Here is a 23329-nt window from a genome sequence, read left to right as displayed (position 1 = left end):
CAGTTTTGAAAATGGACGATAACCATAGGCTAACGCTTCTCAACCTTGATTCTGAGTATTTACGTTTGTAATTACTTATGTGATTATGTAATTGCAGGTTTTATTGTAATAAAAGGGCTGTCCTCTGCGTTATCGGGTGTCCAGCAGTGTCCCTGGTCTGTATTCGACAGGTGCTAACACCAGCCCTTTCTCCACATTCCTGGGGGGGCAACTAAGAATGCTTCTAAACATTGCTGAAAGTCCTCGGGCTTCATAACGCCACAGGAGCAAGTTCCTCTCTGGGTTCACATTTTGGGAGGAGCTGTGTTAACTTGTCTATTTTAGAATAATTTAAAAATGCGTTTGTACCTGTAGTCATCCTGACTGCAGGAATTTAGGAAGCAGCTTATTAATTCTGGAGGATCAATTGAATCATTTCAGTTCCTTGAATTTTTTTTTTAACTACACATAAAAACAAAGGTACGACTAGTTTCAAATCAAGCCTCATTTTTCTCTATGTATATTTCATGTATAAAAGTAAAGCAGGTAGGCAGGAGATGCTGTACTCCAGATAGTGAAACCGCTTGTGGTTATGATCCAGTTGTTTAAAGGGAATTGCTGTAGTGCTTCATGTCAGCAGCTTTACGTCAGACCATCCGAGATTACCTGACAGTCCTCTTGGGGTGGAAGCCAGAGGGTGGGGCTCAAGGGAGGCCAACGTGGCCTTCTAATAGTAACTTATATGAAAAAAGTTTTAAGTATAAGGGCTAGGGCTTAATATTTTTAAACTTGCATTTTTGTTTTTCATTCATAAAAAGAATATAAGAAAATATCTGCCATGGAAGCTAAATTAACTTATTACTCAAGCTTTAAAGAATCACTTGTGAGCGGCGTCTGTGGCTCAGTCGGTAAGGCACTGGCCCCATATACCAAGGGTGGTGGGTTCAAACCCGGCCCCGGCTGAACTGCAACCAAAAAAAAAAGAATCACTTGTAAGGTAAGTTGACGTGCCTGCCTGCCTTTGTGTCACTGTGAAATATTACTAATTATTCTGTTAAAGCGTAAGTTTAGTGAGGGGAGGGACTTTGTCCATCTCGTTATCTTTTGTTTCACCATGTCCTGTACGTCCTGTGTCACTACAGTCTTCCGTGGTGTGGAGAAAGAGTCTTTTTCCACCGTGGTCTGCCTGCCTCCCAGCACCAGCATGACCTCACAGCTGGTGTTCTGGATACTCCAACCCGGGAGACGGTGTAGACCACAGTGGTATCCTTTCTAATCCTTGATGAATCTCAACTTCCAGTGTTTACTCTTAGCTCTCATAAACTAGGGGAATGGCACATTTTCTGTGTCTTATAGAATCGTGGCTATAGAGTTCCAGCCTAAACCTCCATCTTATTCTATCAAATGGAGGAGGAAAAATGAATGAATTCTGGTTTTGCCGTATGTGTTCCTTCTCAGGAGCCCACTCCTGCCTTCTCAAATCCCGATCACAGGCCTTGACCAACAGAAATGAGAGGTAAAAGCAAGAAGGGAGAGGAGAACAGAGTTTTTCCAGCCTGAAGACAGAAGGAGAAGTATCTGGAGAGTTGAAGGTGGTGGAGGCTCCTCTGTGCACTTTGCTGCTGCCAGTTGGTTGGAATGACTGAGGCTACTTTGAACCTCGACACCGCAGAGCTGAGTTGGGCTCCTTTTATACAATGTGTGGAAGATGAACTGAAATGAAAGCCTGGTAGGCAGGAATCCTGCGGGTAGAACGTGCTTATCCAAACTTCATTCAGGCCCACGTGTGTATGTGGGTGAGTCATTTCACTTTGCTGGCCCTGATTCGTCTGTAAAGCCCCTCAGGACTGGGAAGATTTAATGTGAGGACAGTGCAAAGTGCTCAGTTCTTGCAGCAGCAGTCCCTGTGGTTGAACGGCGAGTGCGGAGGTTGTTAACATGCTCGGGAATCATGTGATAACTGCATACGGAGTCTTCTTTCGTCTGTTCTGGGAGTTGAAGGTTCTTGTTTGGTTTCACTTCTAACTAGGTAATATTCTTGGTTAAGTCATTTAGATTTCTAAATCCTGGATTCCTTGTGTTCAAAATTGTTGAAATCAGTGATCTTTCATTTTTCAAGCTTGGAAATTTGATTTTGTTTAGTCATTTTCAAACTTAGGTCTTGTTGTTCTTGTTAAAAAGCCATCTATTAACTAGTTTGAATTCCAAGTCATCTACTAAGTCAAAAAAGCCATGAGAATGTGAAGTTTTTCACATATCATCCTATGATTTTTTAAAGATAAGGATATACAGATAAAATAAATTTCTTAATTTTACGTTTTAGAATTTAATTATGTATCAAAAGTCCTGTTTAGCGTTGGAAGATAGTGTAAAGTTATTTAAAATGTCCACAGAACATAATCTATTACAGAAATATGTAAAAAAGAAAATTCTAATAAGATATTATTTTAAGCAAACGTTCTTCATTTCTAAGCAATCTGTTCCTGAAGTGGGGTATGCATCTTCTGTACTTTTTGTGCTTAGAGTTTTTCCTTTCCACCATATGTTGATTGTATAAACCAAGGAGATTATGTACAATTAAGAGACAGTTCCTCCTCCCAGCCTAAATTTTCACATACATTTCCCTTTCTTTATTCTTATGGTTAAACTACTTTTGCTCTCCGAAAGACTGTCGTTTATGGTGTTTGCAGCCACCAACATCAGCAGACTATTGGTTCTCTCATACATCATTTTTCAAGATAGGAAGTTATTAAACATCAAATCTAACACACAAAAATACCTTCGAAATAAGCTGTGTACCAATTTTTGAGTTCTAAGAACTTACTGGATTCTACTGCTGCAAAATAAAAGTCAGTGGGGACTTTACCATACAATTTTTTTTTTTTAGACAGGGTTTCGCTCTGTTGCTTGGGCTAGAGTGTGGTGATGTCATCATAGTTCACACCAATCTCAGACTCCTGCTCAAGTGATCTTCCTGCCTCAGCCTCCCAAGTACCAGGGACCATAGGTGCCACCACGCTTGGCTAATTTTTGTATTGTTATTAGAGATGGGGTTTTACTGTCTAGGCTGCTGTTGAACTCCCGGCTTCAAGCTTTCCTGCCTTGGCCTCTCAAAGTGCTAAGGTTAGAGGCATGAGCCACTAGGCCAAACATATAAATATTTAAAACCTACTAAAAACATGGAGAATATGAATTGTCAGGGAACAAAAACTCAGATTTATGCCCAAATAACGGCTAACATCATAGGATGCTTCCTACAGGCGTCCAGAGCTTCCTGTGCGCGATTCCATGTAAGCCCCAACAGCACTGCTGGCTGGTGTTATTACTTCATCCTTTCCGGGAAGAAGCAGCTGGCTTCAGACTGGTTAAGTTACTTGTGCTCCCAGAACTAGTGAGCCAGAGAAGAGCTATGGGTTGAAGTTAAGCCGCCTGCTTCCAAAGCCCGTGCTGAAGTTGCATTTTAAAATAACCAAAATTTCCTTCATCTATTACTGGGACTTATTTTTTTCGATGTTGAAGGATGTGGCAAATTGAGTGGTTTCTGGAGAAATTCAAGCCCAAACAGTGTTATTGCTGAGAACATTCAGGTTATTTTCATCATTACCATTTGATGAATAAGACTGTGTCATGAACTGAACATTTTGAGAGGAAAGTACCTTAATTCTTTGTCCACTAAAATCCCAGTTGTAAAACCACATTTGCCCAAGGTTATTTGTTATAACTTAACAAATTTTCCCAACTGAATTTTCCGAAATTAATAAAAAGCTGAAAAAATTTAAATTATGTTTAAAAGCACTAAATGAACTAAAACCTAAATAAAGCTAGGTATTTTGCATAAATATGGCCACCATCTAAGATGGTTCCTTATCCTTGAAAAGCTCATATTTAATATTTAAAATATATTTCTTAATGTTGAAATTTCATGAAGTATAATTATACATAAATCTAAGAGATATTACAGGAGTAATAGATACTAAAAGAGGTACTAAATGAGTAAGATAAACATTAATTATAAAACATGTAATTAGTTAAAACCTACTTTCCCATTGTTTAAACAATACAATGTGTGTAGATAGTGGATGTGTGCATAGAGAGAGGGGAAGCTACAGGATAGACTGACAGCCATTGAAGTCAAGAAAAACTAGGATCTTAAACCAAAAGTAGTGCATTAACCTAATACCAGATTGGAAGACCAGGACAGGAGACTGTCCTCACCGCCACACAGCAGGGCCTCAGGACATGGCCACCACTGAACAGACTCATTTGTTCATGGGCTAAACATTAAGATTCCCCCCCCCCCATTTTAAGTAGTTTTACGTAAATAACATTAAAGAAGCTATAATTCCAGTAGGCAAATTTATTCTTAATAATGTGGGTATAGCATTTGTAATTGATGATACAGAACTATGAAATTACATCAGGAACGTACCAGATTGTAGAGTAAAATTAAGTATACAGATTTGAAAACATCCTTTCCTGGTACCCAGTAATTGTCTAATTAGAGGTCTCTGTTTTGAACTATGTTGCTATTTAAAAAAATACGTACCATGAGACAACTACATTTATTATGGCTGAATGTTATTAACAAGTATACTTCCTGACTGAAAAGCTAAGCCAACAGAAAATGCCAACCACAGTATTTAGCTTAGAAAGTATGACCAAAGTCCGAAATGAGAAGCTACTAGATTTTACAAACACAGAGAAAAGTGCTACTCTGCTATGTGACTGAACCAAGAAGGAGCTACTATGAGATGGTTTCCTTTACAAATAAAAGGCTAAAATATAAAAAAGCTTTATAAAATTTGGTGATTTTATGAATTTCAACTGAAGTATCCTTAGATAATCAAGCCACTTCATATAGATGTATGTATACACAGCCATACAGACCTCATATGCCACAGTGGCATGCCTCTTGTATGTTTAAGTGTGTTCAGATACACAAATACGTACAGTCACGTTATTCTTGCCTACAGTGTCCAGTACACTTACGTGCTGTCCAGGTTTATAGCTGAGAACGGCAGGCAGCTGGGTGTGCAGTAGGGACACCATCCAGGACTGTGTGAGTACACTCTGCGATGCTCACACACGCACAAAGTCACCTAGTGACAGATGTCACATAATGCATCCTTCTCAAAAAGTGACGCATGAATGTATATTCACAAACACACAGATATACATATATATATATAAATGTAACATTAAAGGGTAAGTTAAATAATACGAATCCTTTTCACTACCTTTGAATCTTATTGATTTAACCTTATTATTTGCCACCAGTCTCCTAACATAGAACTTCCAGCCTTCGGGGGAAGTAAACACAGGCCAGTGGCATCCTGGCACAAATCACCCCCCTAATGGCCCAGCCACCAGAAACCAGGAGCTGGATTTCTGCTGCGGGCTCATTATCTTGTCAGTTGCTCACAAATAACCTTAGTGACCAGGATAATATGTTTGACATTTTTTTTTAATCCTTCACATCTTCCCTAATAAGAGTGAGAAACACGAAGCACAATATGTCAGGCATATTCTTTATCAAGAGGCCAAGATACAGCCCAACGGAAATCACACAACACAATTCCAATTTGGGAAGTGAAACTTCCACTGTCGTCTTATCACACGGACCCAAGCCCACGGCTTGCATACCTCCATGTTGCGCTAAAGTTCCTTCCATGTTATATGATCCTACAACATGGAAAGCTGATGGTTCTCTCATGCCATACAGTAATGGCAGGTTACTCAGTGATAAGTGGTTTATGAGAATTTAAATTACTTTTACTTTTTGTAAACAGAAGTATTTGAGAATTTCAGTGGTTTTAAATACAGAAAAACAGAGACCACTATCAATGGAAATGAATAAAAGAAGAAAAACCTTACACAGAGGAGTCATTTCTAGAAAACTGTAGAAAGATAGCTACTTTAACAGATTTGGGGGAAGAAAACAATTATGATGTCACAGTCGTCACAAAGAATCCTGGCACTTATCTCATTTCCCTGTTGTAGTTTGCAAAGGTACGATGTATGTTAGAAAGGTATAATAAAGTATAAAGTCAATAACAGAAAGACCTGGGCTCTGCCTTCAAAGAGTTTACAATCCAGAAGACTGTCAGATGTGTTTCTATTAGTATATGAAAAAATATAAACAACATGTGGGCGGCATCTGTGGCTCAAAGGAGTAGGGAGCTGACCCCATATGCCGGAGGTGGTGGGTTCAAACCTAGTTCCGGCCAAAAACTGCAAAAAAAAAAAAAATAGGCGGCGCCTGTAGCTCAGTGAGTAGGGCGCTGGCCCCATATGCCGAGGGTGGCGGGTTCAAACCCAGCCCCAGCCAAACGGCAACAAAAAAATAGCCGGGCGTTGTGGCGGGCACCTGTAGTCCCAGCTGCTCGGGAGGCTGAGGCAAGAGAATTGCGTAAGCCCAAGAGTTAGAGGTTGCTGTGAGCCGTGTGACGCCACGGCACTCTACCGAGGGCGGTACAGTGAGACTCTGTCTCTACAAAAAAAAAAAAAAATATATATATATATATTATATATATATATGTATATATAGTATACACTCACACACACATAAACCACATGTAGCGTTTATTCTTAATAACATGGGTATAACATTTGTAAATGATGATAGAAAACTATAAAATTACATCAGGAACTGTACTCTCTAGATATGCTGGTTCCTTCTCTTCCATGGAGCTTCTTGGCTATTTTTAGGTATTAGGCCACACAAAAATGTAATATCTGCATGGTTCACTGGCCTTAAAGGACTAGATGGCTCACAGGCTGGGAGCAATAGCCTAAGGACCCCTCTGTCCCAGGGACCACCCAATTTACATCTGCTCGCGTCTATAACCCATTCTAAGCACATCAGCCTACCTCTGCACAGCTCTGTAAGGCCTGACCCTTTAGGTGGAACTCAACTGAAAAACTATGAGATATCCTTCCAAATAGACTGCCCCTTTCCTTAACTAGCCAGAGTAATGGTTACTGTTTGTAACTGAATGACTAATGCAGACATTATGAGGAAAACAACAGAGGACAGAGATGCAACAGTGGCAGAGATGGCGGCGGCCATCAGTCATCACAATCACGATCTGAAAGAGGACGGAGTGAACAAGGGGACTTCACAAACAAGCCTTTCTAACTGACTTTTGTTTAAACAATGTGCAAGTTCTGTAATCCGAAGTCCGTGAAGCCTGCAGCTGTTGTCCTGGGGAGTGAGCGGAACAGTGTCTCCCAGCTCCAGCAGACAGGTGACACATTCCTCGTTTCTCTGTTTCTGTTTTCACCTGACCCCCGGCAGAAGAGATGGTGCCTGGAAGTGGAGCTTCCCACCTGGACCCCTCAGACCTCATAGACCTTCCAACTGTGCTTCTCCGGTTTCTTAGGTACTCCCTCATCCGGTCACATTGACACCAAAAATTAACATCACAATGTGTTCAGACATACATGTATCTTTTGTAAGGGAATTTATTGATTCTAAGAATTTTTTTCACAGATATTTTTATTTCTTATTTTAAACAAAACACATCACAGTATCTGAGGGACAGTTTCTGCCTGAAAGTTCAGAAGTGTCCAAAGGCCAGTGACAGCGCCGTTTTCACCAGCTCCTGGTTGGCTTTGCTTGGTGCAGGTGCCTAAGGAGAAAAGGCCACCTAGATACACAATCATGTCATCTGCAAAGAGTGAAAGTTTGATCTCTTCTGACCCTATATAGATACACTTGATCACCTTTTTTTGCCTGATTCTGATGGCTAGGACTTCCATTACAGTGTTAAAAAGCAGTGGAGACAATAGGCAACCTTGCCTGGTTCCTGATCTGAGTGGAAATGATTTCAATTTAACTGCATTCAATATGATATTGGCTGTGGGTTTGCTGTAGATGGTGTCTACCAATTTAAGAATGTCTCATCTACACCTATTTTTTTTAAGTGTTCTGATCATGAAAGGATGCTGGATATTATAAACGTCTTAACACAATAACTAAGAAAATGCGGTGAAGGCTGTGTTAACCAGTTTCCTGAAAGTATTTCAAATTGTATATAAAACCACATTGCACCCCATAAATTGCATTAATGTACACAGCTATGATTTAATAAAAAAACAAAAAAAAGAGAGAAAAGGTCACACCTAGCCGACAGAGCTTTCACACTTTCAGAAACTTGAAGGGACTTTTAGCACTTGTTTTCTCTAATGCATGGAAAACCAGTAGAACTCTCCTTACAAATATACAGGGCACAGCTATGAGCTGAGACCCCATTTCCCTTCTCTGTTTAGAAGGAGCAGAGGAAATCTTTACCAAAACATTTTTATCTTTCCTTAAAAAAAAAAAAAAGGTCAGCCTTGTAACCATCTTTTGTCACTAGCCTGTAGTTCTGTTGAATGAAATGCTCTGAAGCAGCCACCACGGGCTGTGATGCATCCAGGTTAAGGGTAAGGGGCAGGGAGCAGGCATGGGGCGGGCTGTCCAGGCTGCTCCTAGTGGTTCCTGAGCACTGTCAGGGCGGGCATCTGTCTTTCTCAGCCCAAAGTTCCTGTGTTGGGGTTGTCTTCTAGAAAGTGATCCTGATGGAGAGAATCGGGCAGTGCAAACAGCTATTTCAGGCTGGGCTATTTGCTGAGTGTCAGTAGAAAAAGCAACAGTTTTAGTAGCTCTTGGACGTTTTATCACTGAAGCTCCCGTTCACACTTGAAGACAGAAATCCTGTCCTTTACCCTCATGCGGTCTCTCTGGACAGTAACTGCCTCCCACTCTCCTCCCCAGGCCTTTCTCCCAAGCTGTGGCATCTTACGCCTCTAATCGTGGCTTATTCTAATTGTGTTTTTTTTCTCAGCGTCAGGCCTTTACTGTAGGGTGTCGCGGGCTACAGGGAATGGGGTCATAGTGTGGTCTTGCAGAGCAGTGCTGAAACAGCTCAGAGTCGACAGCAGTGCAGGTGTTTTTATTATTACTGATTGCTCCACTTAATTTTGTTCAAAGAATTGACCTTTGGCATTGTCCCGATTGGATACTAGACTCCTGTTGACTGTAGCTTATTGAGAATTTGAGGATTTATGTCTTGAATGTCTCTCCCCAGCCACCCGGGCTTCCCCTGCCTTGCTGAGGGATGGCAGTGTGCCCCTGCTTTAGGCCAGTATTACAGCTTCAGTGTTGGTGATGCACAGCTGGCTGTGTTCCTACTTCAGAATTGTGGTTGGCTGAGCCGGGGTAAAGTGATATGCTCTGGATCGTGAAGTTGTCGACTTAGGGAGCAGTAACGTCCAAGGCCAAGTAAAGATTCTCTCCTCATGGAGGTTTCCTGGTTACATTTGAAGCTGTGGTTTAAAATACGTGAACTTTGTATATTATAGGTTAAAAAAAAGTGTGGAAAAGGTGTGTTTATAAACACAACCACACATTTTTCTAGATTGTACAATTCTTACAGTGTCTGTGAGGAAGGATCATTTTTCTTCAAGAGAGTTTATGAATGATTTCCTACTAAGTTACTTAAGACTCTGGGTAGCCAAAAGTATAACAAAACCCTAGTATATATTTTTTTAATTTATTGGAAATCAGCATGACATTAGTCACCAGGAGAACTAAACAGGAGAGAGTATAACAGATTGAAAAACATCCATTTATATGCTTAGTAGGAATGAATTTATGATGAGTAAAAGTCCAAACTCAAATCTGAGCTTTATTTTTGAATATAGTTTTTGTTGGTGGTGGTGGTGGTTGGTAACGTCTGGGATGACGGCAGGAGTGATGGTGACATGATACCCCTCACCCTAAGCCCACACACACCTCTGAGAACCCCCTCATCTCTCTTATCATTCAAATACGAATCTTTGGATTTTTCCAGCCCCTTTGTAGTGCAAGTCCTGAAATAAACCTGATTATTTTCATGCTACCACCTGCCTTCTCTTCTGTGCTTTAGGACACTGGCCTGGCCTTTTAATTTTCTCTTCCCACCTGTTCTTACCTGTGGCTCAGACAGACACACTGGCTTCGGGCATCACCCCCACACTAGCGATGGGGCTCCACTCCCAATACTGACGGCCAAAGCTAGTAATTTACCAAGGACCCATGGTGGTGGTGTGTGGATATGGTAATAAAAAGTAGTTCTATTTTTGCCTTTTCTGCAATGTTTCTAGAAAACTGTATTTTTGAAAAAATTATAAAAAGTTCTTTTAATTAATAAAAATGCATCTCACATACTATGGATCTTCTCGGTACAATATTTCTCCTATGAGGGACTAAAAATAATTGGGTCTTTTGAAAATGGAAACTGATTTTCCCTAGTGTTTGCACACAGCAGAGGTCTCGTGTGAACACAGCAGGAGCCTCAACATAGCAGCTCCCCAGGTACCTGTGGGGAGAGTTCAGAGGCACAGAATGCTTTTCCCTGCACGTTTAAAATTTCAGATGCCGTGATTGTCCACTTATGATGTCATTTTGGAACATGAAGCAGGACTACTGAACACTTCAATTTACACATTATCTTGGATTGCTTTATTGTTTTTCTGGGTTTTAAAAACACGTGGCAAAGAAACAGATCAAATTTCTTTTGTGACATTGGGTCTCCTCTGCTAAATGTAACTTTAGGACAAAATGGATGTTTATACTGGTGAATACCCGCAAAATGTTTCTGGAAGGCCAGAATGGAAGTCTGCCTAATTCAGTGTATAATTTTGTGGGTAAAGATGACATAGCAGAAAGTGCATCTTGACATTAGAAAAAACAAAAAGTCATTTTGTCAGGAAGATGTTTCCTTAAAGTATAGGTTGCAAACTCTTAGGCAGAGTCTGGCTGGAGACATGTTTTACTTGGCTTTCCTGACATTTAAAAAAAAAAAAAAAAAGGAAAGAGAGTCTGACCCCCCCAGTCAGAGACTGTTCCCTGGTTGTCCACACGGCTCCACTGCTCCCGCTCAGGTGTTCACGCTCCTTCTGTTCTGTGATTCTTGCTAAGTGAAAGCTGTTTGCCGGCGACTCTGACATGTGTTCATCCTTTAAGTGGCTGCCAGACTGGGAAGAGCCAGCTGCTTTCTTCCTGCTTCTCCTGGTTCCTCTTGGCTCGAGTCCCAGTGCAGGCAGGCGACAGCAGGCCCCAGGTGGACTTTGGGAAAGGACTGAAGGAAGAGGAAGCGGGGAAAGCGTGTCCTGCTCTCCAGAAGTGATTCTTCACAGTCAGGGGATGGAGGGAACCAGGGAAAACCTCCTCACCGCCAGTCTGTGGCTCGGGGAGAAAGAGCGAAGAAAACTGTTGTTACTGATGTCACTTTCAGTTTGTCCCACTCATTCATTCAGCAGCTGGATCCGAAATCTGCCCCTGGGGAGCGCCCGCCAGGCTAGCAGAGGGCTGTGGGGACAATAATGCACCCACCCTGAGCTCAGTTTTACAGAGTGGTCTCAGCTGACCTGGAAGACTTCTCCTCTATGTCCTTGCTGTCTCCCTGGGATAATTATTTTTGTTCCTTAGAGTTGAGGCCTTTTTTCTTTTCTTTTCTTTTTTTTTGGCCAGGGCTGGGTTTGATCCCGCCACCTCCGGCATATGGGGCTGGCGCCTACTCCTCTGAGCCACAGGCGCCACCCATAGGCCTTTTTCTTAACACTGACTTCTGGATCTTGATTTGGTTACTCTTAGGGATTTGCTTGTCTTGGAATGATTGGGGTAATTTTCAACTGTTTTTTTTTACAGTTTTTGCCCGGGGCTGGGCTTGAACCCACCACCTCTGGTATATGGGGCCAGAACCCTCCTCTTTTGAGCCACAGGCGCCGCCCTTTCAACATGTTTTTTAATAGGCTCTGTTTGCTTCTCTGTAGCTTTGCTTCCTTCACTCATCTTGTCTAGACTCATTTTCCTGAAATCAGAGTATGGGGTTCTCCTGTTTTTGCTTGGGGTATCCCTTTCCCAGACATCCAGCCCAAGGTTGTCTGCTCAGCCCAGCCTGGCCCCCAGTGTGGGAGCTCTGCAGGTCAGAGCACTCTTGGGCCGTGGCACCCTGCTGGCTTCTTGGCAGTGAATACGGGTCACAAGGACCTGCAGAGGGCAGGCAGATGAAACAAAATTAGTGGGGCACTGTGCAACTAAGATGGCTGTGTAAGGCGTTAGATGTACTGTTTATAAAGTGCTTTGCCTTTTAATGAAATTTGTCCATGACCAGTGATGCCATGTGGGTCTTTAGTATGAGGCCCTGGCTCTAAAATAGTGTTCCTTTAATTTTTTTTTTCTTTTTTGAGACAGAGTCTCATTATGTCGCCCTTGGTAGAGTGCTGTGGTGTTACAGCTCACAGCAACTTTAAACTCCTAGGCTAAAGCAAGTCTCTTACCTCAGCCTCCCAAGTAGCTGGGACTACAGGCACTTTTTTTTTGTTGTTGTTGCAGTTGTCATTGTTTAGCAGGCCCCAGGCCAGGTTTGAACCCACTTGCCTTGGTGTATGTGGCCAGTGCCCTACCCACTTGATCTATGGGCTCCGCCTAATAGTTTTGAAAATTTTTTGACCTAGGTGACACACACACACACACACAAAGGACTATTTTAAACCAGAAATTCATGTTTTACATCATTCTTTTCTTGAGAATAAAGCCTCAGAACCTGAGATTCCTTATTCCAGAGATCTAAACATTTAGTAGTTTTTGATAAATATATTCCAAAAACATTTCTCAGAAAATTTATGCTAATTTACATTGCCGGAAAGTTTTTACTATATCCTTGTCAGAAATTAAATTATTTTGTGCATTGAAAGGGTAAAGTGGCACTTTATTCTTATTATTAACTTAAAAAAAATTATTAGAGCAAAAGAACATATTGGCCACTAATGGTCTTTTCTATAGTAATTATGTTATTCATTGAGGATATAGCAAAATGACCAACTTATGATAAAATCAGTTATCAAACACAAACATTTTTGATTACTCCTCAAAAAACAAACAAACAAAAACCCCTATCATTCCCAACCTGTTATTATATTCTGCTTTTTGTGGTATTATTGCCAGAATCATATTAGAATACTAATCCTTATCAACAAAAACATTACAGAATAGAGAATTCAAAGTCAAATGGGAATGGATTGTTGATATGTTTGTGGCTTATAAAGATAAATTTCTAAGGTTTTTACCCGAAAAAAGGATTTAAATCTAAATTGGTTTAAAAAAATTATATTTCTAGAAAACTATTATCATATTTCCTCCCTAGTATTCTATTAGCAATGAATTTTGGTACTATAATTTTTAATCTTGAGATTTCAGTGCCTTTGCAAGGCCTCACTTTCTCTATCAAATAATCCATGACTATTTTGTGGACAAATACTACTATTTTTGCTAAAGTGAGTCTTTGCTTGAATCTACCTGTCATATGAATGATTTCCTCCTGCGATTTTGGTTTTATTGAAGATTTGTAGTTCATATACTTTATTTCTTTCCGTGCCATCTTACTTATATACACTCAGAAACGTGTGTAATTTTTACTGAAATATCCTTTGACCTCTATGGTAACACTTTTTTGACTTGTACCCAAAAAAGGCCCAAAAGATTTTAAGCCTTGCCCATGTATTATGAACTACACATGATTTTTATTTCGTAATGGACTAAAAATTCATTTATTCCAACAAAATTGGACCAGGTTTAAGAAAATAAAACCATTTATCCATGGTGATACAGAAGTGTAGCAGTGTTTTTACGTTTGATCATTCCTTAGGGAAATATTACCTTGGTAGACAACCAGCTGGCGTTAGGGAAAATAATACCCTTGATACGTGCTTAAAACAGCAGTGTAAAATGTAACTGGCTGACAAGCTTGGTTTTGGTTAGGGTCATTTTCTTATTATTCAGAGTATGCTGTGAGTACAGGGAATGATGTCAGTTTCTACCCCTTAGAACTCGTATGATGGCCAGACATAGTATTTCCCTCTGTTGTCAACACTTAAAAAAATTTGCGAAATGGAGATTTATGAATTGAAAAGGAGAGGATATTAGTAATTGTTTGTTTTAAGAAGAGAAAAATTCGTTTTTCCAATATTATTTTAGAATAGAACATAGGAGTTGAAATTTTAAATTCTAAAAAAAACATTGTTTTTAACAAAAAAGTACTTGATTTTTAATACCAGCATTCTGCCTTTCCTTTTTTACTTATTATCACTTAATCTTTAAATTACTTTCTTTCTTGGGTATGCAGTGGCCAGTGGCAGCCCCATTACTATCCTTTAGGGACTTAGCAGATGTGAGTGGTTTTTATTGTTTTTTATTTTTTATTTATTTTTTTTTTCTGAGACAGAGCCTCACTCTGTTGCCCAGGCTGGCGTTGCTGGTACGTCAGCCTAACTCATAGCAACCTCAGACTCCTGGACTCAAGCAATCCTCCTGCCTGAGCCTCCCAAGTAGCTGGGACGATAGGTGCCCGCCACCATGCCCAGCTAATTTTTCTATTTTTAGTAGAGCTTGGGTCTCACTCTTGCTCAGGCTGCTCTTGAACTCCTGAGCTCAAGGGATCTTTCCTTTTTGGTCTCTCAGCTGGGATTATTGGCATGAGCCCCTCCCTGCTCCCGACCTTGTGAACTGACGACTTTGGGGGTTTGTACAACACCAAAAGTTGACTGAGAAATTGCATGTAATACTCAAATGGCATGATAAAAGCGATTTTTTAGTTTGTACTAATATGTCAAACTTTAGTTGGTGTTGTCTATTTCTTTATTGTTGGCACAGTATGGAGCAAGGATACTAAGCTTAGATTAGAAGGTTCTATCGTGTGTAACTAGTCACCACTTTTTCTGTGAGCAGAAGATTATAGGTGCTGTTACCATTTATAAATCATCTTTATGGTTCCGTTAGCTGATCTATCACTGAAGACTTCTCAGGAGAGGAGTGCTGTCTCGGTTAATAAGTCAGGGAAAGAATCTGTGACGTTGCTGATGTTAGGAGAACATTTTCCTGTGTTTGATTCAAATGATGAAAATTTTCCTTGTATTTGATGCTTCTTATGGAAAGAAGGTATGGTAAACAATCAACATTTGATTATGTGTTTTTCCATGTCATATAATGTCATATTTGGAAAAGATTTTCTTTCCATTACCCAAAGGACCAGTTCAAGAATTTAGATGTGTTATGTACCTTTTAAAACACTATCTTTATCCACAACTAAAAAGTTAAACAGGGGGATGACAAATGAGCAAAGTTCTTGAGTAGATGTTTCTCTAAAAGAGATAAACAAATGGCCAACAAGCACTGGAAAAGAAGCTCACCAGATTAATGATCAGGGAGTGCGAGTCACAGCCAGGTGAGATGGTGCCTCATACTCAGTGCAGACAACAGCAGGGGTTGGCGCAGATGTGGAGAAACTGGAACTCTCGTGCACTGTTGGTGGGGAAGTAAAATGATGTAGCCGCCTTGGAAAACAGTATGGCTATTCTTGGAAAATTTAAATATGGAATTATGGTATGACCCAGCAATCAAGGATTCACACAAGTGTTTGTACACCCATGTTCATGCCACCATTTTCCCCAAAAGCTAAAAGGAACTCAAGTGTCCATCAACAGATAAATAGTTAAATAAAACACGATCTATAGGTACAACAGAATTGTGTTTGTCCTTAAAGGAGGGAAATCTTGACACATGATTTAATGTGGATGAACCTTGAAAATGTCATTTCTTATGAAATAAACCAGCCTTAAATATTGTGTGATTTCACTTATATGAGCCTCTTCAACTAGTCTAGAAATTCATTCTGGACAGTAGGATGATGCTGAAGGCTTGAAGTGGGGGAGTAAGGGGCTGTTGTTTAATGAGTTTCAGCTGTGGAAGATGGAAAAGTTTTGGAGATGGAGGTTGGTAACTGATGGCTGTACAGCAGCGGTTCTCAACCTGTGGGTCGCGACCCCTTTGGGGGTCTTCTGGATATCAGATATTTACATTACGATTCATAACAGTAGCAAAATTACAGTTATGAAGTAGCAACGGAAATAATTTTATAGTTTTGGGGGGGCACCACAACTTGAGGAACTGTATTAAAGGGTTGCGGCATTAGGAAGGTTGAGAACCACTGCTGTACAGCAAATTGATGCACTTAGTGCCACAGAACATACAATTAAAAATGGTTAAATGATGAAAAATAAAAAGACCCCATACTATCTGTAGCTAATTCATTAGCCTATCATCATAGCCTGAACGGTTCCATAACTAGGAACAGAAGGTATATAACACGTGGTAACCAAGTAATATCAGGTGCATGAAAGGGACTGCCAGAGTCAAGGCATCAAGGATACAGTGGAATGGTGCCGCCAGGGGTCTTTGCTGTTGAGTCGGCAGATTCCGTGCAGTAGCTCTCACCTTCTCACTTTTTTATGTATTAGAAGAGAGTGTGCATATTGAGGAGTTCAGTTATGTGGTTCCTCCAAGTGCTTCCTGCTGTTGGAAATTCCAAAGAAAGAGCCTAGAAGAGCCAGACTGGTGGTGAGAATGAAGCCTTCATCCCCTGACTGATAGGGTTCCAAAAGCACAACCTGGCTTTTTAATAGTCCTTATTAACAGTTTTCTAAAATTCTATGACATGTAAGTCAATAGTGTTAATATCCAAATGACACGTTGGAGCTTCTCATCTTCATAAAAAGTGATTGATAGAGTTGAAGTTGAGATGTGGTACAAGTTTGGGGAAATGTTTTTAAGTCCTGTCAAAGGGAATAGGAGAGTGGTAAGAATGAAGATTTGGAAACAACCCGAAAAGTGGCTACTTCAATCTTTGAAAAATGGTTTTACCAGAAAAAAAAAAAATTATGTCACCGCCTAGAGGTAGTTACACTTTGCGTGATAGTTAAGCTAACAGGGAAAATGGGGGGTGAGGGTGGGGTGGGGTGGGGAACCCTTTAAAAACACATTTGTTTGACTACGTAGCTAATAAATTTCCACTAGTCCAGTCCAATACCTTTATCATCATGGTGACTTTTTGTCAATAGGAAAGGAACATTTATGTGTTTGTGTATTTGTTTACAAGTGTGTATGTTTTAAAGACTGTGTAAAAACAGAAGAAGCATATTTTGTATTTCTAACTGCTTATTCTAAAACCAGTATACAGTAGGAAAAATAGGTGGAAAAGTTGGTCCAGCATAGTGCTCTATCACCGTTAGAACAATTAGAGTTTAGCTTCTAAGACTTCCGTTTCGATGCCTTTACATCAATAACATTACTAGTCCCTCCTAAGAGACGAAAGGTATCAGAAGCTGGGTGCTTGGGGGTGACCCTGGTGTAAATCATGTGTCACGTGTTTTTTTGGATCAATATAAACATTTAGCATCCACATATATAGCTAACTAGTAGGTATTCCAGTTAGGTGCAGAATATTTTGTCCCCAAATAATAAATGGGCACAATTTGCTCAATATAATACATGTTTGCCACACGTTCTGTTCTGCAGTAGACCCAAGTGTGAGTAACCTGGAGTTTCTGTCTTCAGATTTGTTAGGGTGTGGTTTGTAATTTGGGTAGAGGTGGTAGGATTACTCGTGTTCCTGAGAGGCACAGCAGTGGGAGCTGCCTTGACCCTATTGACGCACTTGCCTCGTACCCTGGTTTTAGGTTATAGAACATCTTGCTTTGTCAGCTGCCTTAAATTCTATTAGGAAATAGTAGAATGAGACAATATGATTTTTTTTTTTTTTTAAATAAAGAGGGAAACGTACCATGGGGCAGGGAAGAAGAGTGCATGAGATGGCTCTCGAGGGAGGATAGGATGTCTGCCAATTTGGGGAAGGAAGTCAGGGGTGGAAAAGCATCAATCACACTCACAGAGCAGCAGCGGCCAGCATACCTGGTACGCAGAGGGACTGTTAGAACCCGAGCAGGAGAGGTCGGCCTAACCGAGAGGAGCATGTTTATCTCAACTCTTTTGAAGCAGCTTTCAAAAAGATGTCCATTTTCAACCTTGCAAAACCAGTTTATCCTAGGTTCTTGGGTATTTGAGCTCTGAGGAAAGAGTGAACCAGCAAGGTCTGAGATTCCCCGGACCTTTCCTTGCTTGTGCGCCTGCTCTCCACTCCACTCACTTCTTTTTGTGGCCCACGTGCTCCGTCGCCGACTTTCTCTGCAGGGTGAGAAGGCCCCAGGACTTAGATTGTCTCAGTTTACGTTGCTTCCCCACAATGCTAAAGCATGTTTAATCTCATCACCCGCATATTTGCCAACATGGAAGAACTTTTCAGAACTTTGAAGCACATGCTTGTTCTTCTCTGTTAGAGCTGGCGGTTCCCCAGAAGATCAGCCAGCGGGCCAGTGATGTATGACGGTCACGCCGACTAGTAATCGTTACTGGGCGTACGTTAATATGTTGGTTAGCTGAGATGAATTGTGAGCCTTCTCTGGCTAACTTGTCAAATGCATTTGGCTACTAAATAGGAAAACATTTTTAAAAAATTATCTAATTCATTAGCATTGTTATTTAAAGCTTGTCAAAACCATGTCTTCATGATTCTAGATTATATATACATAAGGTGTCCCAGATGAATGAAACGTACATGTTATGATTTTACCTTTAATTGTGCTTACTTGTATGTATTATGTGTATGAGGCTCTTTTGACTTCAAAAAGGAACTGCTGAAGGCTGGCTTTGATACTTCTTTGGCTTTTCATAAGCTTTATATTCTGATAGAAAACATTACGCAGGCTGTAAATGGGCTCTTCCTTTCTTACTTAACAGCAGTCAGAATAGGCTGCTGAACTTGGGTGTTGGTAAGGCCAAATTGTCTGTAGGGAGAAAATCTTGCTATACATTTGAATAAGAAGTTAAGTCACACACACACACATGTGTGCACGCCTTTTGAGTGTCAGTGTTGACTTGCAGGTGTGTGCGAGTTCCCTGGTTTGCCCGTCTGTATAATTTCTCCTGGAATGACAGCTTAACAGTTTTCCTGGTTGGATTGTGTTAAAATCTTTAAAGGCTACATTCACTAAAACATATGTCTAACATTTGGGCAGCCAGAGTCTGCTGGGTCATTTTAATGGAGTGTAACTTAGCAGCTCTTTTATTATGGCAGATACCTTGCTGTTAAAGCCAGGGTTAACATTTCATCCATTAGGAGCCTGTCATTTCATTATTGCATTGTTCCGAGATGTGTGGAAGTTGTGTGTACTTTTGCACTATCTTAAAAATGGATTTTGTGAAGAAAGCAATAGTGTACGAAAATTAAGAGGACGCACGTAACACAGTTAAACAGCTTATTTGAATAGTTTTCATCTAATCGACTTGAGAGTCTGCTGTGTTCAGAGCATTGCACCAGACGTCCTGCACACAGAACTTTAACTCACGGCCATGGGTAAGGGAAATGGGTAATGGGGGAAAAGCCCTCAGGAGCCAAACGAGACGTAAGTCGCTGTCGAGGTTCCATTGCCAGGATACGTCTCTTCTGGGCAATGCTACGTGTTCAGTGCTGGGACTTTGGTCACCCCCGTCAAGGGTACGACTAATTAAAGTGGCGAGAAAACTCATTGCCTTTCAGGACCCTTCTTGACAAATCTACAGCCTTTGTGGGGTACAAAGTCCTTTTGTTTTTGGTAGAGGACAGTTACCCAGTCCTGATCTTTAACTGGCTTGGCTTCCGTTAGTGTCATTTGTCACCTTTAACTCATTGGTCCTCTGTCTGCCCTGGGCTGGAATCCAGGAGCAGTGCTTTGTGGTAAAAAGTTGGAGCAGCTGATACTGGAAAATCCAGCCTCATGTGATCTTTCCTGGCTTTGATAGGTTCAGACACTCTTAATGTTTTTCAAGTGGAGACATGGATTTATTGCAGAAGAAAACCTGAAAACTCTAAAGAATATTTTCTTCCAAAGAAATTGAATTTTAAAGTATTATCAGTATTTACATCTATACTTATTTGTTTTTAATATGTTGATGACTATGTCCATTGAAGAACACTATATTAATTTTTACCCTCTAAGTACATCAAAATGGTAAATTTGGTGAGGGAAATTTCCTAGCAGTTGTGTATTATTTTATCTACGTATGTGAACATTAAAAGCCTATTAAAGTTGACAAAATATGTACTTTAATTAGAATATCTAATTGAACCACAAAGAATAGAAAGAGCAAAATTTTCTTTACTTTTTTTACATTTGTGGCAATTTCATTTTCATAATATTAACAAAATAGTATAGAAAAGCAATCTTCAGAAATTATAGTAAATTGAAATTCTGAATGACAAAAAGCATATACCAAATGGAATTTCTACTACACCTCACAAAACAGTGTACGCAGACAGTTTAATGCATGTTAATTTTTTGATAGTGAGACTGAAAGTTTCTGTAAAATTTTCAGCTGGGAGCCCAGCAGGCAGGTATCTTCCCGACAGTCACCGTTGGCGTTTATGGGCGTCACTTCTGAGCTCTCTCCTCCTGCCACACTTTCTCTTTCACTCATTTGTAGACAAGGAGCATTTTCCAGAAACTCAAAGCGTTTTCATTGTGTCTACCCTCCATTTCTTGGTGTTTTTGAAATTTCTGGAATTCTGTCCGTATCTGTCAGTGTAACTCCATCTGAGAACACAAGTTTTTGTAGCACACACACAGAGTTGTTGAAGACCTTAAACTGCTCATGTTGAGAGTTTACGTCTCGTTTTGTCTTGTGTCCAGTAGCTTGGAGGGTGAAGTGATGCGCTGGACGTGACCCTGGTGTGCGGGGGATCAGCAGGATGGGGCGGGAAGACTGATGGCTGGGTCTGTGTTGTGTTTTTGCTGCTGGGGTTGGAGTCTCAGGATTCCCGTGTTCCTGGAGCTAGTCGTGGGAGAGCTTAGAAAATGTCATCGTGCTCTGAGAAGATTATGACTGCAAAATACATGTGCTTGTTACCTTCGCCTTCAATTCAAGGGCTTTCTTCTTCTTTAACTTAGATTTATTCAGACTGCTTTCAATGATCTAAAAATACACAATGTAAAAAGACCCTTTCTCATACTTTCAGTTAAAAAGGAATCTTTCGGGACTGTTTATGTATGTTCTCTCGACGTACACATTGAAAAGATATTTTTCTTGGTGCCCCCACCAAGATGATTTTTCTTATAGATGAAATTATGTTGTTCTGCAGCTTGCTTATTTTACCGATTATCATGGGCATCTTCTGACATCCTTGGTCTTTTTTTTTTTTTTTTTTTTTTTTGCAGTTTCTGATCAGGGCTGGGTTTGAACTCGCCACCTCCAGCATGTGGGGCCAGCGCTCTACTCCTTTGAGCCACAGGCGCCACCCGACATCCTTGCTCTGTTTCAAGGCTGCATAATATGTTATCACATTGTTGTGTGCTGGTGTGTTTAGTCTTTCCCTGGTTGAAGGACAGTGAGGTCTCGGGATTCATCTGCTCACACGTCATCCTGCATGAACCCCACGGAGTGGAAGCATTTGTCCTGGGTCATCTGTGCTTAGTTTCTCTGCTCTACGGCAGGCAGCAAGCATAGACTGTCTTCCCTGGTTTTCTGTTGATTCAGGGATCATTCTGAAGGTTGGTGTTTGGTCTCGAGTAGCCTGAGCTCAGATGAAAAGCACCAGTTTGGTTGTGTGGGGTTTTAGGGTAATGGCATTTTTATATAAGTTTCTCATTTCTACCTGCTAGAAATTTGATGTACCATCTAGCATGATGGATTTTGGCGCTCAACCTTAGATACTTTTATGCTGGCAGAATTCTTGGTTTCAGAGCTATGAGAAAGGTCCGATTTTCAAACCTGGTGTATTTCCCCCCCTATTGGTTATTCTTAAAGTTAACATCTTTGAGAGAGTATTTTGAAAATATATTTTTGTGTGTGTGTGATTATGGAAATTTGTCTCTATGATTTTCTATCCAGGTGCATTGAAATTTAACTTGTGACTTTTACCAATGGCATAATTAATCACAGTCATAGAAAGATAAATATGACTATCCCAGGGGTAGCATTCCCTTGGGGATGGGCTGGCCTTCATTAGGGTGCTCATCAGATTTTGTTTTCTTGAGTCACTATTTGCATAAGTGATGTAGTAACTTATCTTTGTCTCAGCTTTTGGCTGTATCTTGGGGACTAACATCTGCCTGAAATTGCTTCATACTTCTAAAATCCTAAACTATAATTACCTAGAATGGATGAAATATTTTATCTTAATGTGTATTTTTGTTTGGGATATTTTATATTTATAAAACAGTAACAGATTTTAAGAAAGTGATATCAATTTATTAGAAATTTAGAGACAAAACTACCATTTCTCTTTGGTAATATGGTAGGTAATTGGTCAACATTTCTCAAGCAATAACTTGCTGTTGATTTTAATAGTTTTTACCTGCCAACACAGCTGGAATCCCATGATGTCACAGCTGTACTTTTTGATTTAATATTATGCTGAGTGTATGGTGCACATTGTGTAGAAGGACGTCCAGACACTGTTGATGCGTCCTGACTGTCTGTGACGCTTCGACCTGACAATGCAGCATGTCACCAACCAGCTTCTGGTGCTCACGGCAGAGAGGGCTTTGCTGGTTTCCTTGTGCAGTGATTTCTTACTGCTGGGTTCCTAGGAGCTTGAACTTTTCCTTTGCTATACAGTTTTGACGTGCTGTTTTGTGTTTTTCTTTTCCACAGAACGATTATTTCCTAAAACCATTGTTATTTGTATGCAAAAATGCCCCAAAATGAACAAACACAGTTTGACTCTTAAAGTAATATAAAAAAAATTTGATATTGCAATATTAAATGTGAAATATTAACTCAGTTTATAACGTACAGATATAATGATGAGTATGTATTTAAAATTACATGCATGGAATCACGGATCTCATTTTTCTTTTCTACAGGGGTTATAAACTATACTGCAAAAATTTTTTTCAAGTGCGAAAATGAGTTGACTGGTCTCTTACAAGGGAATTGTAACTTACTTGGTGTAAAATTGAATTACTGATTTGTATACTGTTTGTTGAATTTAAATATTTTTATAACTGAATTAAGCGGCCATCGTATGCTTGAAATACGTTTCCTCTCCAACCCCAGGCTTTGCTTCTCTCTTTCAGTCTGTGATCAAAACAGGACGTCTGCTCATCAGTCACGAGGCTCCTTTGACGGGAGGCTTTGCCTCGGAGATCAGCTCCACGGTTCAGGTAGAGTGACCGTGCGCGCCGGCTCTAACACTGTGCTATGGCTTGTGCCTCCTCCAGAAGAGCATAAATTACTCATCACGACGTATGAAAGCCTGCGCCTTCTGGAAATGTGCAGTTCCTTTCCGATTCAGACTCACTGTTTTTTAGTTAATGTTGTAATTACATCTTCTAAAAAAAAGATCTTAAAATAATGAAAGCTGAAAAATCCCTTAGGGGAAGAAAAAAGTTTGAACTGAGTTTAATAAGCTACCATGGGTTATATCTGCTAGGTTAACAGGAAAAGAAAAATCTT

General features: G+C 40.3%; 1 protein-coding gene across 2 annotated transcripts in view; it reads left to right on the top strand.

Moving 5' to 3' along the window:
- Positions 1-23329, top strand: part of BCKDHB (branched chain keto acid dehydrogenase E1 subunit beta) — a 212014-nt gene that overhangs the window by 136940 nt on the left and 51745 nt on the right. For both annotated transcript variants that reach the window (XM_053602731.1, XM_053602732.1), the window contains one exon: positions 22951-23037. In XM_053602731.1, the coding sequence (XP_053458706.1) occupies positions 22951-23037 (87 nt within the window). The remainder of the gene's footprint in view (positions 1-22950; positions 23038-23329) is intronic.

Source organism: Nycticebus coucang, chromosome 9 (assembly GCF_027406575.1).
Source record: "Nycticebus coucang isolate mNycCou1 chromosome 9, mNycCou1.pri, whole genome shotgun sequence".
Lineage (NCBI taxonomy): Eukaryota > Metazoa > Chordata > Mammalia > Primates > Lorisidae > Nycticebus > Nycticebus coucang.
This window is presented reverse-complemented; position numbering and strand designations above follow the sequence as displayed.